The sequence below is a fragment of the Heterobasidion irregulare genome (genome assembly GCF_000320585.1).
Source record: "Heterobasidion irregulare TC 32-1 unplaced genomic scaffold scaffold_13, whole genome shotgun sequence".
Taxonomy (NCBI): Eukaryota; Fungi; Basidiomycota; class Agaricomycetes; order Russulales; family Bondarzewiaceae; genus Heterobasidion; species Heterobasidion irregulare.
Window position 1 is genome coordinate 89,736 of NW_009258209.1, and position 16,555 is coordinate 106,290.

Sequence of the window (16,555 nt, forward strand, 5' to 3'; positions counted from 1 at the left end):
CCATGACTGCTGACAACTGACTGCTGCACACTGGAAGCGCTACTTTCCTGTCTTCTTTGTACAACAAGGGATTGTCAATTTTTGGAGAAGCTCATCAGCTTTGCACCCACTTGTTACTACAGGTTTCTCCGGTATATCCTCAAGGTCATTAAATGGATGGTTCAGGGGCTATGGAGCCGAAGTTTGAGCAAGCGGTAAGTCCACTAGAGCACTGCACCACTCTAATAAATACACCTTCTGACCCAATTTTCCTGTCATCTTCTGCTTTTTTTAATTTTTGCTTCTTGAACCTCCAACATCAAAACTTGCTGAAGATTTGTCAGGCACATCTTTCCTCTTGAGAAATAAGTTAGCTGGTAATAATTCTTGAGTACCAGTGGCTGATTCTGATTCTATCGTCAAAAACAGTTGATGTCTTGGGCACTTCATTGCCCGAGAGAGATTTATGTATTATTTTTGTGATCATTCTGAAACTGCCAAAACTAAGGTACCTACCTCTTGGCCAGCATCTTCAAAGGCTTTGCATGCACTTACAAGCAGATCTGCTACCCATTGATGAAGCAGTAAATTTTCGCCTTGATGCTCATCTCCACAAATATATCGGCCCAGAACATCAACAACAGCTGTCAAAGCTGGGCCACGCTCTCGAAAGACTATTGGACCATTGGCCCGTGTACCTAAAAGAACCTCAAGGTCATGGTTAAGCGTGCCAGCCTCTGTGCCGGTATATTCTACCCAGTCTAGGTCAAAACCAGGGTATTGATCAAATCCATATGCACTGCCTTCAGGAATGCAAGAAGGAAGCTGAGAGAGATACAAGTGAAGTGTATGAAGTTTTGAAGCTATTGAAGGATGCCAGGACATCGTAGAGAGGACAACAAATTTTTATCAGGCTCCTTTCGGGCTTTCAGTCTCCTTTCTCCATATCACTTTACAGATTGTGCGGAAAAATGACAAAAATCAGGATATATTACTATCTTGGGAACTCCATTTTAAACCTTAAAAACCGAAGGGTCCGATATGCACCTGTTAATAACGCGTTATTAACGCGTTATTAATGTCTGTTAATAACTCGGTTAAAAATGAGGGGTTCCACACAGCGCCCTAGATGGTGCAGGCTTTCCTTCGAGGAAGCCATAGCTCGTGATTTGGCACGTGCCATTCACCCACTTTCCTCCCACCTCGAGCCTGCCCGCTATATCATCAATTTCGATTCTTGGGATAGTTGATAGGGTGATTAATATGGGAGTTAAGTCTCTATCCCTTTCAATTCCAATCCTACCCAACAGATGCAACTCAATGCTCTGCAGTCTGGACACAAGGGTCTCGCTCCTTTCGATCAAATCGTTCTGGATTTAAGAATGATCAAGCGATATTGAAGGGCGCCTTTATATGACTAAATGGTTTAGCGCTTGTTGCAACTTGATATAGGTTGAGTGTCGATCCCACCGTCGCGACTCTTACCCTCCCAAACAGGACACAGTGACCTACTATTCTCAGCCGAGCTTGTGCGATGGCTTCCGGTCGCCCCACTCTTCCACATAGATCATCGTCACCGTTAGGACTCTTTGCCAGCCTGAAACGTGAACAAAACATTTATTTTTCGACGTAGAGCTCGATCGTGTCTGATAATGTTAGTAGGTATTGCAATTGTTCAGGAGCCGAACGACAAACTCTTCGATCATTCTGGGTATCATCTAGTCGTCTCCATCGACGACAACATACAATGGCAGTCGCACGAGCGCGCTGCACAAAACTCCCAGCTCTTTTGGAACGAAGACGGAAGAATGCAAGTGCATCTTATTTCGCCTGTTCTTAATTGCTGTCGCTTATTCCTGCTTTCAGCTGGTTCTACCCATCGTCCACCATTAAGATCGAACTCATGCGCAAAAGCAAGCTGTCGCTCATATTGCCTCCCAGAGGGCTTGGAAGCCTGACTACAACGATTACGAGACTTTTCGAGAACAGTCAATATGTCTTCCGTCTCATCTCGTCTTGGAAGACTGACTTTTGCTTTAGATACCACGTATGACTTGACTGATGATACAGACCACAGGGTTGCAGGCATCAAAATTGAACTGGTCTGTGACTCGGTTCAGCAAATGATGGGCAGGGTCGATACAGTGCTTGCTGGCATGAGCAATAGCCTTGTTCCGAGCATTTCTGGACACGTCGGCACAGTTGCATCTAAGGCTCAGGGTGGCTACAGAGACGTTCAAGACCTCGGTAGCTGCATTGTGCCGCTTGGGCAAGCCTTGGATGCTGCAGCGAAGATGGTTCACAAGCTGTCTGATGTACGTGATTTTATTCTATGCTGGGATCCTGATGCACGCTTCTGACGGTAAACAGGCACATCCGATATTGAAAGTTTCTTGCACTATCTTATTATCTGTGTACGAGGTGAGCACAATAGCTAGTCAGGAACGTACAAAGACGGGGGTTGACGCTCAAATATAGGCCATGAAAGATCAGCAGCAGCAGGATGATGCCATCAGAGGCCTCGCCGAGACCTTGCGCGAGATGATCTGTGTCGCTAATGATTCGCCCGACTTACTCACCATTGACGGAACTGAGAATGTCATCGAAGCCATCGGGCGCGCATCGTTGCAAGCTTCCTCTGTGATAGACGAATATGCACGTCTGCCTTTCATAGGTGAGTTGACGAATATCCGCCATTTTTGAAAATTCAATTGTGCATTTTGTAAATGACTGTCTTCTGGCTACAAGGACGGACTCTGCGAGACTCGTTGTCCGAAGCGATGAAATCGCGCATTCGAGAGTCGCAAAACCGTTGTGTCGATCTGTTGGCAAAGTTTGAAAGAAGAATCGGAATCTCCACAAATAAACTCGTGATGAGAGGCTTCCAGAACTCGGAGGATGTCAAAATCCGTGCGTCTGCGTTTCGCTAGGCGGTGACTGCACTAAAAAATTTTTACTCTAACAGGGGAAGCCGTGTACAAGTGGTTGAATGCACCAGATCCATCCGCTAACCACGAAAATGCCAGAAAGGAACACAAGGCTGGGACGTGTTCCTGGTTCCTGACCGGCACCCGGTATCTGGAATGGAAACATCGTGGTGACTCGTATCTCTGGGTGCATGGAATCCGTATGTCTCATATACCATCCGTTCATCTTGGGGAGGGTCTGACTCCTAGCTTCAGCTGGGTGTGGAAAGACGATTATGTGGTGGGTCGATCTCAGGCAGCGTCTGGAAAAGAGACTCACGTATCGCTTGATACAGCTCGACAGCTATCGACGACGTCGCAGATTATTGCAGGGGTAGCCCATCTCGGGCATTTGCGTACTTTTACTTTGATTCCCGGGACTCGCAGAATCAACTCCAACTACACGATAACCTGATACGTTCTTTGACCAAACAGCTCTTAGTCCAATCTGGTACAATCCCTGATGAACTGGAGGCAATGTGTGCCGGCGGGCGTAGACGTCTCTCCGCAGACATGCTACGGACGACCCTCTCGCTCGTTCTCGCAAAATTCCAGGACGTCTATCTGCTTGTCGATTCCATGGACGAATGCACTCAGAGGAAGGAGCTTTTGGGCTGGATGAAGGAGATGAAAGCTTCAAAGACGGCAAACCTACATCTTTTGGTCACTAGTCGACCCGAACACATCATCAAGGAATGCATGGAGTCACTCGAGATAGGTCAAGTATGCTTGGAAGGCGACGGCGTCAACCGAGACATTGAAAGCTTCGTGGACGATCTGCTTCAAGAGAGCGAGAAGCTGAAAAAATGGAGCGAAGAGATCAGGCAGAAACTCGTGAACAACGCAGCGGGAATGTGCGTCCTCGGGATTTTTATGGTATCCTGATATATTGACGGCGCTTCCGTATCCAGGTTCAGATTGATCTCGCTTCAATTGAGGGAACTGCAAACCTGTCGTACTCAGCAGCAGATGAAAAGGCAGCTGGACACTCTGCCCAAGGATCTATTTGGGATATATGAACGTGTCCTGTCGAGGCTCGGTGACAGAGACCGCCAGGATGCTCTCAAAATCCTTCAATGGCTTGCCTACTCTGCTCGTCCACTACAGCTAGACGAACTGTCTGAGGTGTTCAGCATCGACTTTGACGCGCCAGATAGGCCTCGTTTCGACGCCGACTGTCGATATACAGACCCAAAGGAGATATTCGACCATGTGTGCCCTTCGAGTCTGGTCACGGAATCGGAAGGTGAGATTCAACATTGTACAAGACACCGAGTCGACTAACGAAGAAGGTTACAGGGATTGTCAAGCTAGCTCACTTGACCGTCAAGGAGTTTTTGGTCTCCATGCCTGAAGCGTCTCCATTCTATATAAGCGCCTCGGCGGCTCACTTGTTGATATCCAAGACATGTCTGGTATACCTCATAAAAATAGGCACCCTCGATACCATCGACGACGCCACCACTGCTGACTTCCCTCTCCTCAAATATGCTGCACGACACTGGCCGTTTCACGTACACGCACAGACGGATGACGAGTCAGGTGACTTACAGAGCTTGTTGCTTCAGCTCTTCCAGACCGATACCGCACTAGCGGCATGGATCGGCTTTTCGGCTACATATGACGCTTATTTCATCAAGCCTAGCGATCCCCACAAGGTTCCACAGCCTCTCGCTTCAGCGCTTTACTATGCATCGTCCATTGGCCTACATCGCACGTCGTTGGTCTTGCTGGAACTGGGAGCGGACCCGAATGCTCAAGGAGGATACTTTGGCAATGCTCTCCAGGTGGCGTGTTTTCGTGGGCACAAGACAGTCGTGAAGCTGCTTCTCGAGAAGGGCGCGGATCCAAATGCAGAAGGAGGGGAGTACGGCACGGCACTCCAGGCGGCGTGCGTCAATGGCTTTGAGGAGATCGTGAAGCTCTTATTGGATAGTGGGGCTATTGCTAACCCTCGTGCGTTGGAGACGTCTGCAGATATGGGGTCCGAGGCCAACGTGGCGCTCCTGTTGGCCAAGGGAGTCGACCCCAACATCAGGGTAGCGGAAAGTTTCCACGGCCACGCGCTCCAGGCGGCATGCGCTCATAATTTCGAGCCCGTCGTGAGGCTGTTGCTAGAGAACGGAGCTGACCCCAACGCTACCGAAGGAGCTGCTCTAGAGGCAGCCAGTTGCCTGAGCTCCGAGGCGAATGTCAGGCTCCTGCTTGCCAAAGGAGCGGATCCCAATGCGCACGTGGCCACAGATCACGACAACGCACTCCAGGCTGCGACTGTCCATGGATCGGTGGCCGTCGTGCGGCTCCTGCTGGAGAACGGAGCGGACCCGAATCTTCAGGGAGGAGAGTTTGGTAACGCGCTGAAAGCGGCCTGTTTCTACAACTTCAAGGCCATCGCGACGCTCCTACTGGAGTACGGAGCCACGGCAGCAACTGAGTTGGAGACGGCATCCATCATGGGCTCGATGGAAGACGTTACGCTCTTGCTCGCCAAGGGAGCTGACCCCAACGCTCGGGCGGACATGAACTACGAACACGCACTCCAAGCGGCGTCGGTAATGGGACATACTGATATCGTGAAAGCACTCCTTGAGAAGGGAGCGGATCCCAACGCTAAAGGAGGGGACTATGGCAATGCAATGGAAGCAGCATGCATGAAGGGACACGTCGTCGTCGTGCAAGCACTGCTGGAAGGAGGAGCCAACCCCAATACTCCGGGCGGGATGTTTGGCACAACGCTCCAGGCGGCATCCTGGCGTGGTTCCAAGGACCTGATGACGCTCGTCCTTGAGAGGGGCGCGGATCCTAATCTCCAGGAAGGAAGCTATGGGAGTGCGCTCCAGGGAGCGGTCTGGAGAGGCTCCGAGACGCTCGTCGACATGCTGCTTGAGAAGGGAGCAGACCTTGCTTCGCAAGGCGGAGACGCTCTGGAGACTGCATCTTGGAAGGGTTTCCTTCCCCTGGTGACCATGCTGCTCGACAGGGGCGTCGATCCGAATGCGCGGGGAGGATACTACGGGAACGCTCTGCAGGCGGCGTCGGCAGTTGGAAACGAGTCTATCGTCAGAGTTCTGCTTGACCGCGGTGCAGATCCAAACGAAGAAGGAACATACGGGACCGCATACCAGGCGGCGTCCAAGACCGGCCACCAGTCCGTCGCGCAGTTGCTGCTCGAGCACCGCGCCACTCGGCCTAACATCGCCGCCCTCGAGCCTCATCAGTGATCGCTCGCAACTATGCGCAATTTTCTTTTTACCGTTCGCGTGGAGGGTCTAGGTATCAAACGTCTAGGAGATTGGCATGATCATCGAGACGGACGGGCCATCGAGACACTTTTGGTTAACATTTGTGGGCGACAGGGCAGTGCCTGGACACTGATTGTGCAATATAGGAGAAGGATAGACACTGTATGCCCCTGCGCGGAAGTCACCGCGACCGGGAGGAGTGGTCTGTACCGCACCGTGCAACTCGCGTTCATGTAAACTCGATAGCGATGGCGGCGAGGACATAATAACGATACGCAGCGATTGTTAGGCCCTAGAGAAAAATATACCAGCTCTGAGTTCACGAACAAAATGGGATGTTGCATCGGCGGCGGCGGCGGCGGCGGCGGCGGCGGCACGTAGTGGAGTCCGGCCCACAGGCTCGCAAGATTGCTGGGATCGGGTGCCGCTGGGCTTAGAGCATCCTCCACCCTGCACGACCTGGTTTTGGCACTCTTCGTCGAATCAGCGAGCACGACGGGTGGACGTCTCGAGGGTCGCCTGTTGCCTTTGAGCCCGAGCGAACGCATGTATCCGAGGCGCCGCGCATATAGTCCCGTCGGTCGGATGCGCCCATGTTGCACGCCGCTGCGCGTCGGGGGATGCCGAGGCGATGACGTAAGACGGGGTTGTGTTGCGAGCGACCGGATTGGGCCATCGAGGCCATCGGGGGAGCGGCGATGTCGAACGCCAGCCAGAAGGCGGACCAGATCGCGCACAGATACTACGCAAAGCTCGCCATCCTCGTCCACAACGCCCGCGCACACACAGACTCACCCCCGCCGCCGTCGTCGTCGTCGTCCGCGCCCACCAAGTCAGACAAATGGGTACCCGTCTCCTCTCCTCTCCTGTGCAGCGCGCCACCCACTCACCCACTCACCCACCCACCCCCGCCGCAGTTCAACCTCGACACGCCCGACACCGACGTCTTTCGCGAGCACCTCCGCGTCTACCGCTCGCTCTCGTCCCTCCCCGCGCCCCCGCCCCCCTTCCACCTCCACGTCCTCCTCGCCGTCCCCGACCTCCCCCCGAACCACGTCCTCGTCCACGGCGCCGCACCCGCCCCGCGCCTCCGCATCGAGCCCACCCCCAAGTTTGTCCTCCTCGAGAGCTGGACCCTCGCCTTTGCCCCGCACCCGCACCCGCACCCGCACCCGCCACCCAGCCCCTCGCCCGCAGCCGCACACCCGCACGCGCCCCACGACCCCGAGCACGACCCCGAGCACGACCCCGACCTCGCCCCGCCCGTCATATACAAGCACGGCATCGGCCTCTTCCGCGCCCTCTTCACCCTCCTCCGCGTCCTCCCCGCGTGGAAGCTCCACCGCCGCCTCCGCAGGCGCACCCGCCCCGGCCCCGGCCCCGCACCCGCGCTCGGAACACACAGGACCGGCGCCCTCGCTATGCGCATCGCGGTCGGCGCCCGCCCGCGCGACGGCGCAGACGGCGTCCTCGGCTTCGGTGCGTCCCGCCTCCTCCTTTCTCCCCCTCCTAACCTCATGCACGCGCGCGCCCCGCACAGACGCGCCCCCGGCCCCGCACCACCCCCCGCTCCCCACCGCCTCCCACGCCTTCGCCCCCGTCCCGCACCCCGCCGGCACCCTCGCCCTCTCCGTCACCTACCTCGCCGCCCCCGCCTTTGCCCTCGACGACCTCGAGTCGCTGCTCTCCTCGCGCTTCTTCAGCTCCGAGCGCGAGCAGCGCGACGACGCAGACCGCGAGCACTACCGCGAGCACGACCGCGAGCACGAGCACGAGCGCGAGCGCGAGCACGAGCGCGAGCGCGAGCACGACCGCCCAGGCCACGCACCCCGCGGCTTCCTCCCGACCCTCGCCAAGAACCAGCAGCGCGAGTCCCTCTCCTCCGTCGCCAGCCGCAGCAGCCTCCCCGCCCGCGGCGCCAACGCGGCGCCCTACTCCACGAACGCCACCGGTGTCGGCGCGGGCGCAGGTGCGGGTGCGGGGTCGCCGCCCTCGGGCCTCGCGCGGTACGCCGCACACGCCCACGCCCACGCGCCGCAGCACGTGCGCACGGCGTCGCTTTCGGGCGCGTCGCGCGAGCCGCCGTTTGGCTCGTTTGGCGGCGGGGTCGGGGTCGGCGGTGTGAGGAGCAGGAAGGAGAGCGTGGGGTCGGGGTCGGGGTCGGGGTCGGTAAGGGGAGCCGTGAGTCCTTTTCGTTCCTCCATTGTCGTCGATCACTGACTTTCTGTCGATTGTTTTCTCGCTCTGGGTCCCTTCCTTCCTTCCTCTCGCCTCGGGTCCCCGTCTCTCCTCTCACGGCCTCCCCCACCCCCACAGGACCTCCCCTCCTCCCCCTCCTCCCTCCCCAACCCAAGCTTCTTCCCCTCCTCCCTCCCCTCCCCCTCCCCAGGCGCCCTCCCCATCCGCCGCCCACCCCTAACCCCACTCAACCCCTTCAAATCCGCCACCCTCTCCTCCGCCGGCGCCTCCGCATCGGTCGCCGCGTCCGCAGGCTCGCCCTCGCCCTCGCCGTCCCTCCGCCAGTCGTCGCCCCTCGCGGTCGGCACTGGCAGCGGGCCGCCCGCAAGGCCCGCGGCGCTGACGATACCGGCGACGATGCCGGCGACGATGCACCAGGCGGGCGCGATGTCGGGCTTGTCGGCGGGCGCGCCGATGCAGCTGTCGTTCCAGCAGCAGCAGCAGCACCCGCACCAGCAGTACTCGCACTCCCAGCAGCAACAGTACCACCAGCAGCGCCCGGCGTCGCCGGGCGGTCGGACGGTCTCGAGCCCCGTCTTGGGCGGCGCGGCTATCTACCCGGGCGGCGGCGGCGGCGGCGGCGGCGCGGGGAGCTTGTCAGGCGGGGAGGGCGGCGGCGGGGTCGGCGGCGGGGTCGGGAGCGTGGGGAGCGTGGGGAGGAAGCGGTACTCGAGTAGTTTTGGGCATCGGTATCGGGATGCGCCGGGGGGCGCGGGAGGGGTGGGCAGTGCGGGGAGTGCGGGGAGCGCGGGGAGCGCGGGGAGTGCGGAGCGGAAGGAGCGGCGGGAGCGGCGGGAGCGGCGGGAGGGGGAGAAGAGCGCGGTGCGTGCTCGGTTTGCTTTCTTGCGTGTGCGCGCGTGCGTTGCTGAACCTGCGCGTTGTGTCTTGCCCTTTTTATGTCTGTATGCATGTGCGTGTGCGTGTGCGTGTGCGTGCGCGTGGGCCATGCAGAGCGCCTCCTTCCTGGGCGCCAACCCCGACGAGGAAGACCTCTCCGCCTTCATGCACGCCACGAACAGCCCCAAGCCACTCGGCAGCGCCGGCCTCAGCAGCGCCGGCGCCGGCGCCGGCTTCGGCGGCGCGCGGTATCCGTACCCGCGCGCCAGCCACAGCAACTCCCCGAGCCCGAGCCCCAGCGCGAGTCCGAGCCCCAATGTGAGTCCACGCCCGCGCCCGCGCGCGCTCGAGCGCATCGGCGGCGGCGGCGGCGGCGGCGGGCACGGGCTTGCGGGACGGGCGCACGAGCGCGCGCGTGCGGTGTCCGAGTCGGCGCCTGCGTCGCGGCGGGCGGCGTTTGCGCGCGCGGGCGCGGGCGGGGACGCAGGTGGGTATTCAGGCGGAGAGGCGGGCGCGGGGGCGGCGGGCACGGGGGAGCGGCGCGGGGCGCTGTTGACGAGCGCCGCGGCGGTGGAGGAGGAGCTGCGGCGGATGAACGCTGCGTTTGAGGAGACGCTGCGTGCGTTTGGGCGGCCGCGCGTGCGGCGGCGGGAGCGCGCGGCGGAGGGGGAGGGTGCACGTGCCAGGGGAGAGATGGACGCGGAGGCGCAGAGAGAGGGAGAGACGGACGCGGAGGGGGAGGGGGAGGGGGAGGAGGTGATGCTGGGCGTTGGGGACGGGCTGTTGATGCTCGGTCCGCCGAGGCCGGGATCGCGCGCGGATAGCGTCGCGTCGGAGGAGGTGCTGGGACGGCTGGAGCTCGACGACGACCGCCGGCGGTGATGCGCGCGCCCGTGCGCCCGTGTTTCTTTCCTCGTGCCTGTCTCCTTTTCCCCTCCCCTTCTGCCGTGACGGCTGTTTTCGCGCGCGGCTCCGCTCGTCCCATTCTTATGACTGTTTGCATCCCGCACGCCCATCCCCATCGCCTCTCATCACATATGTTTTTCTTTTTCTGCTGCTGCGCGCATCATTCCTGCTATCGTACCGCGCCGCCGCCCCCTCGCCGTATATACCACGCACTCTACTCTCTACGTATGCTCCTCCGTCTTCCCTTCTCCTTCCCTCCCCCTCCCCCCTCCAACTTCCTCTCTACAACTTATGTCCTCCACGACCCCACGACCCGCCGTCCACGCCTATCAGTATGTATATCACTCACGCCGTAGGATACGACCCGCCCCTCACGACCTGGCTTTGGACCTTTGGCGGCGCCGCGCGTCCTTCTGTCTCTTCTTCTTCTTTTCTTCTTCTTCTGGTGGTGGCTCGTAGCGTAGCGTAGCACAGCGCGTCGTGTCGTGTCGTGTCATGTCGCGGTGCGCCGCCGTCGTTGTTGTTGTTGTCTATGTATGGCGATGCTTCGTGAGCAAAGGGCCTCGGAGCGCCTGCTTGCGTGATTGTTGACTGATGGGCCGGCGGTCCGCCGTCCCTGAGAACGGTGTGCTTCCGCCGACTCGTCCCACAGAACAAACGTGCGGTGGACCGCAGCCTGCACATTATGTTCTAAGCTCAGCGGCGCCCGATCTCAGCGATCTTGCGAGCCTGCGTGACGGCCCGACACTGCGTGCACCGTAGGGTTTTTCTCAGGATAAACCGCGGATAAAACCATGGATATAGATAAAGCTTTTGTTCCGGTTTATCCACTGAAACAAAAGCTTAGGTTTACCCTATATTTTATCACACCCCATAATAAGATATTGGATAAACCTTAAGTTTTTGTTTTCGGTAGTTTCCGCAAATAAATCCAAGCAGATATACCCATAGTTTTATCCACGGTTTATCCCGGGAAAAACCCTGCGGTGCACGCAGTGGCTCCATGGGAGAAAGCTCAGCTTGCCTGGCCGTAACGCCTCCGACGAAAACGCGCCGTGGCCTTTCAAAGCCCGCTTGGCCTATTCCGCTTGGTAAGCACGAGGCTAACCTGCCGCGGCCCCTGTCACTCATGGACACTCAGAACTGATAGATTTTTTCTCTGGAACCTGACAATCGCTGCGTATTACCACTATGTATCTGCCGTGCGTGAGGCCAATGCTATCGACTTTGCATAAATGGGAGCCACACAGTGCAGTACCGACCACTCCTCCCAGTCCTGACTTTGCCGTATCGGAGAAGGATAGATACCCTGCTTCCTTACCGTGTGCCCCACCGCCCTGTCACCCACGAATATTGCTCAATATTGTCTCAAGCCTCGACGGCCCGTCCGCTTTGATGATTGTTTCTTAACCCTTTGAGATGTAAACGCGCTCAAGGCCTAGACCCTCCACGCGAACCGTGATACAGATTCGCGCGTGGTTGCGGACATACGGCGCGAGAAATCACTGATGAGACTCCAGGACAGCGATGTTAGGCCGAGTGGCGCTGTGCTCGAGCAGCAACTGCGCGATGGACTGGTGACCGGTCTTGGACGCCGCCTGGTATGCGGTCCCATATGTTCCTTCTTCGTTTGGATCTGCACCGCGGTCAAGCAGAAGTTCGACGATAGCCTCGTGGCCCATGGCCGACGCTGCCTGCAGAGCGTTCCCGTAGTATCCTCCCCGCGTATTCGGATCGACACCCCTGTCGAGCAGCATGGTGACCAGGGGAAGGAAACCCTTCCAAGACGCAGCCTCCAATGCGTCTCCACCTTGCGAAGCAAGGTCTGCTCCCTTCGCAAGTAGCATATCGACGAGCGTCTCGGAGCGTCTCCAGACCGCTGCCAGAAGCGCACTCCCGTAGCTTCCTTCCAGGACATTGGGACCTGCACCTCTCTCAAGGAGGAGCGCCACCAGGTCCTCAGAACCACCCCATGACGCTGCCTGGAGCGTTGTGCCAAACATCCCGCCCTGAGCATCTGGGTTGGCCCCGCCTTCCAGCAGTGTACGTACGACGACGACATGTCCATTCATGCATGCTACTTCCAGTGCAGTGCCATAGGCCTCCCCTCTAGCGTTGGGATCTGCCCCCTTCTCGAGAAGCAACTTCACGATAGCCGCGTGTCCATTCACGGACGCCGCCTGTAGTGCGTATTCGTAGTCCGTGTTCACCCGCGCATTGGGGTCAGCTCCCTTGGCGAGTAAGAGCCTCACGTTTGCTATCGAGCCCATGAAGGATGCCGTCTCCAATGCAGTTCCCCCCATGGCCATCGGATCGGCTCCGTGCTCCAGCAGTAGCCTCACGATGGCCTCAAAGCTGTGGAAACATGCCGCCTGCAGTGCGTGGCCGAACTCCCCTCCCTGCAGATTCGGATCTGCTCCGTTCTCTAGCAGGAGCCGCACGACGGCCACCGATCCATGGACAGTCGCAGCCTGAAGTGCATTGTCGTAAACTGTGGCCACGTGCACATTGGGATCTGCTCCTTTGGCAAGCAGGAGCCTGACGATGGGCTCAGAGCCTATACAACACGCTGCCTCTAGAGCAGTCCCTCCAGTAGCATTGGGGTCAGCTCCGTTCTCTAGCAAGAGCTTCACAACGGGCTCGAAATCTTCAGCGCATGCTGCGTGGAGCGCGTGGCCGTATAGACTTTCCGCTACCCTGGTGTTGGGGTCGGCTCCCTTGGCCAACAGGAGTTTCACGTTGGCCTCGGACCCCCTATATGCAGACGTCTCCAACGCACGAGGGTTAGCAATAGCCCCACTATCCAATAAAAGCTTGACTATCTCCTCAAAGTTGTGGAAACACGCCGCCTGGAGTGCCGTGCCGTACCCCCCTCCCTTTGCATTTGGATCCGCGCCCTTCTCGAGAAGTAACTTCACGACTGCCTTGTGCCCACCCTCACATGCAGCCTGAAGAGCATTCCCACAGTATCCTCCTTGAGCATTCGGATCCGCTCCCAGCTCCATCAAGGTCAACGATGTACGCTGAAGGCCAGTGGACGATGCATAGTAAAGCGCTGAAGCGAGAGGCTCGGGAAGCTCCTGGGGGTCTCCAGGTATGAGAAAGGAAGACTCGTCTGAATCCGAATGGCTGATCCACGCCGCCAGGGCGGCATCGGTCTGGAAGAGCTGAAGCAACAAGTTCTGTAAGTCACCTAACTCGCCATCGGTCTGTGCATGAACGTGAAACGGCCAGTGTTGTGCAGCATATTCGATGAGAGGGTATTCGGCAGTAGTGGCGTCGTCGATGGTATCGAGGGTGCCTATTTTCATGAGGTATACCAGACATGTCTTGGATATCAACGAGTGAGCCGCCGAGGCGCTTATATAGAATGGAGACGCTTCAGGCATGGAGACCAAAAACTCCTTGACGGTCAAGTGAGCTAGCTTGACAATCCCTGCAGCCTTCTTCGTTAATTGACCCGGTGTCTTGTACAATGGATCTCACCTTCCGATTCCGTGGCCAGACTCGAAGGGCACACATGGTCGAATATCTCCTTTGGGTCTGTATATCGACAGTCGGCGTCGAAACGAGGCCCATCTAGCGCGTCAAAGTCGATGCTGAACACCTCAGACAGTTCGTCTAGCTGTAGTGGACGAGCAGAGTAGGCAAGCCATTGAAGGATTTTGAGAGCATCCTGGCGGTCTCTGTCACCGAGCCTCGACAGGACACGTTCATATATCCCAAATAGATCCTTGGGCAGAGTGTCCAGCTGCCTTTTCATCTGCTGCTGAGTACGACAGGTTTGCAGCTCCCGCAATTGAAGCGAGATCAATCTGAACCTGGATACAGAAGTGCCGTCAATCACAGACCTAAATATAACACATAAACCCAGAGGACGTACATTCCTGCTGCATTTGTCATGAGTTTCTGCCTGATCTCTTCGCTCCATTTTTTCAGCTTCTCGCTCTCTTGAAGCAGATCGTCTACGTAGCTTTCAATGTCTCGGTTGACGTCGTCGCCTTCCAGACATACTTGACCTATCTCGAGTGACTCCATGCATTCCTTGATGATGTGCTCGGGTCGACTAGTAGCCAAAAGGTGCAGGTTTCCTGTCTTAGAGCCTTTTATCTCCTTTATCCAACCTAAAAGTTCTTTCATCTCAGAGCATTCATCCATGGAATCGACAAGCAGGTAGACGTCCTGAAAGTTTTTGAGCGCGAGCGAGAGAGCCGTCCGTAGCATGTCTGCGGAGAGATGTCTACGCCCACTAACGCACATTGCATCCAACTCATCAGGGATTATACGACATTGGACCAAGAGCTGCTTGATCAGGGAACGTATCAGGCCTTCATGTAATTGGAGTTGCTCCTGCGAGTCCCGGGAATCAAAGTAAAAGTACGCGAACGCCCGAGATGGGTCACCCCTGCAATAATCTGCGACGTCTTCGATGGCTGTCGAGCTATATCAAGCGACATGTGAGTCTCTTTTCCAGACGCTGTGTCCGTATGGAGATCAACCCACCACAAGATGGTCTTTCCGCACCCAGCTGAAGCAAAGACTCAGACCTCTACCAAGATGAATGAATATGTGAAACGTACGGATTCCATACACCCATAGATACGAGTCACCACGATGTTTCCATTCCATATATTGGGCTCCAGTCAAGAACCAGGAACATGTTCCTGCCTTGTGCTCCTTTCGAGCGTTGTCGTGGTTAGCGGATGGATCCGGTGCATCCAGCCACTTGTACACGGCTTCCCCTGATAGAGTAATGTTTGTTTAGTGCAGCCATCGCCTAGCGAAACGCAGACGCACGGATTTTTCCATCTTCCGATCTCTGGAAGCCTCTCACCACGAGTTTATTTGTGGAGATTCCAACCCTTCTCTCGAACTTTGCCAACAGATCCACGCAACGGTTTTGCGACTCTCGAATGCGCGATTTCATCGCTTCGGACAACGAGTCTCGCAGAGTCCGTCCTTGTAGCCAGAAGACAGTCAATCAATAAATGCACAGTTTGATTGTCAAGAATGGCGAATGTCCGCCAACTCACCTATGAAAGGCAGACGTGCATATTCGTCTATCACAGAGGAAACTTGCAACGATGCGCGCCCAATGGCTTCGATGACATTCTCAGTTCCGTCAATGGTGAGTAAGTCGGGCGAATCATTAGCGACACAGATCATCTCGCGCAAGGTCTCCGCCAGGCCCCTGATAGCATCATCCTGCTGCTGCTCGTCTTTCATTGCCTGCATTTGAGCGTCATCCTCCGTCTTCGTACGTCCCCAACAGGCTATCGTGCTCACCTCATACACAGACAATAAGATAGTGCAAGAAACTTTCAATATAGGATGCGCCTGTTTACCATCGAAAACATGAGTCAGGATTCCGAAACGAGTATAGATAAATGTTACATACATCAGACAGCGTATGAATTAGCTTCGCTGCAGCATCCAAGGCTTGCCCGAGTGGTACAATGCAGCTGCCAAGGTCTCGGATATCGTTGAATCCATCCTGAGCCCTCAATGCAGCTGTATCGACGTGTCCAGAAATGCTCGCAAAGAGGCTATTGCTCATGCCAGCAAGCACTGTATCGACCCTGTCCATCATTTGCTGAACCGAGTCACAGACCAGTTCAATTTTGATGCCTGCAACCCTGTGGTCTGTATCATCGGTCAGATCATACGTTGCATCTAAAGCGACAGTCAGCCTTGAAAGAAGACATGAGGCGGAAGCCGTATTCACTATTTTCGAAAAGATTAGTAATCGTTGTAGTGAGACTTCCAAGCCCTCTGGGAGGCAATATGAGCGACAGCTTGCTTTTGCGCATGAGTTCGATCTTCATGATGGACGATGGGTAGAACCAGCTGAAAGCAGCAGTAAGCGACCCGGATAGCAACGCAGAACGAGTATATGAGATAGACTTGCATTCTACCGTCCTCGTTCCAAAAGAGCTGAGAGTTTTGCGCATCGTGCTCGCGCGACTGCCATTGTATGTTGTCGTCGATGGAGACGACTAGATGATACCCAGAATAATCGAAGAGTTTGTCGTTCGGCTCCTGAACAATTGCCACACCTACAAACGGTATCAGACACGATCGAGTTCTGCTTTGGAAAATAAAATGCTTTGCCCACGTTTCAAGCTGGCAAAGAGTCCTAACGATGATGTGGATCTATGAGGAAGAGTGGGGCGGACGGAAGCCATTCTTAAGCTAGACTAAGAATGGTAGGGCACTGTGTCATGTTGGGGAGGATAAGAATAGGGAGGGACGACTGTGGTATGACAATCGATCTATATAAAGTGATCATGGTAGACAAGCGCTGGATCATGTAGTCATATTGCAACTGGTAATTAGACGCGTCCAGTCACTCACAACCTCTCACGACGCAACGTGTTGCCCAGATAT

General features: G+C 56.6%; 5 protein-coding genes across 5 annotated transcripts; 3 read left to right on the forward strand and 2 right to left on the reverse strand.

Annotated features, from left to right (window-relative positions):
* Positions 1–2,135: 2,135 nt before the first annotated feature.
* HETIRDRAFT_455816 (uncharacterized protein) lies at positions 2,136–6,166 on the forward strand (the record flags this gene model as incomplete). The annotated part of the gene is made up of 8 exons (XM_009554285.1): positions 2,136–2,294; positions 2,350–2,400; positions 2,458–2,653; positions 2,945–3,106; positions 3,162–3,186; positions 3,242–3,799; positions 3,857–4,191; positions 4,245–6,166. 8 exons carry the CDS (start codon positions 2,136–2,138, stop codon positions 6,164–6,166), a joined length of 3,408 nt encoding a protein of 1,135 aa, XP_009552580.1.
* Positions 6,167–6,416: 250 nt separating this feature from the next.
* HETIRDRAFT_108245 (uncharacterized protein) lies at positions 6,417–6,735 on the reverse strand (the record flags this gene model as incomplete). The annotated part of the gene is made up of 2 exons (XM_009554286.1): positions 6,417–6,479; positions 6,511–6,735. The coding sequence occupies 2 exons, from the start codon at positions 6,733–6,735 to the stop codon at positions 6,417–6,419; spliced, it is 288 nt and encodes a 95-aa protein (XP_009552581.1).
* A 150-nt stretch (positions 6,736–6,885) lies between these two features.
* On the forward strand, positions 6,886–10,144 carry HETIRDRAFT_430620 (uncharacterized protein; the record flags this gene model as incomplete). The annotated part of the gene is made up of 4 exons (XM_009554287.1): positions 6,886–7,666; positions 7,728–8,368; positions 8,504–9,247; positions 9,377–10,144. The coding sequence occupies 4 exons, from the start codon at positions 6,886–6,888 to the stop codon at positions 10,142–10,144; spliced, it is 2,934 nt and encodes a 977-aa protein (XP_009552582.1).
* Positions 10,145–11,299: 1,155 nt separating this feature from the next.
* HETIRDRAFT_481806 (uncharacterized protein) lies at positions 11,300–11,578 on the forward strand (the record flags this gene model as incomplete). Its single annotated transcript, XM_009554288.1, has 1 exon — positions 11,300–11,578. Exon 1 carries the CDS (start codon positions 11,360–11,362, stop codon positions 11,576–11,578), a length of 219 nt encoding a protein of 72 aa, XP_009552583.1. The 5' UTR covers positions 11,300–11,359.
* Positions 11,579–11,670: 92 nt separating this feature from the next.
* On the reverse strand, positions 11,671–15,394 carry HETIRDRAFT_455819 (uncharacterized protein; the record flags this gene model as incomplete). The annotated part of the gene is made up of 6 exons (XM_009554289.1): positions 11,671–13,604; positions 13,655–13,989; positions 14,052–14,609; positions 14,672–14,696; positions 14,749–14,910; positions 15,202–15,394. 6 exons carry the CDS (start codon positions 15,392–15,394, stop codon positions 11,671–11,673), a joined length of 3,207 nt encoding a protein of 1,068 aa, XP_009552584.1.
* Between the last annotated feature and the right edge of the window lie 1,161 nt (positions 15,395–16,555).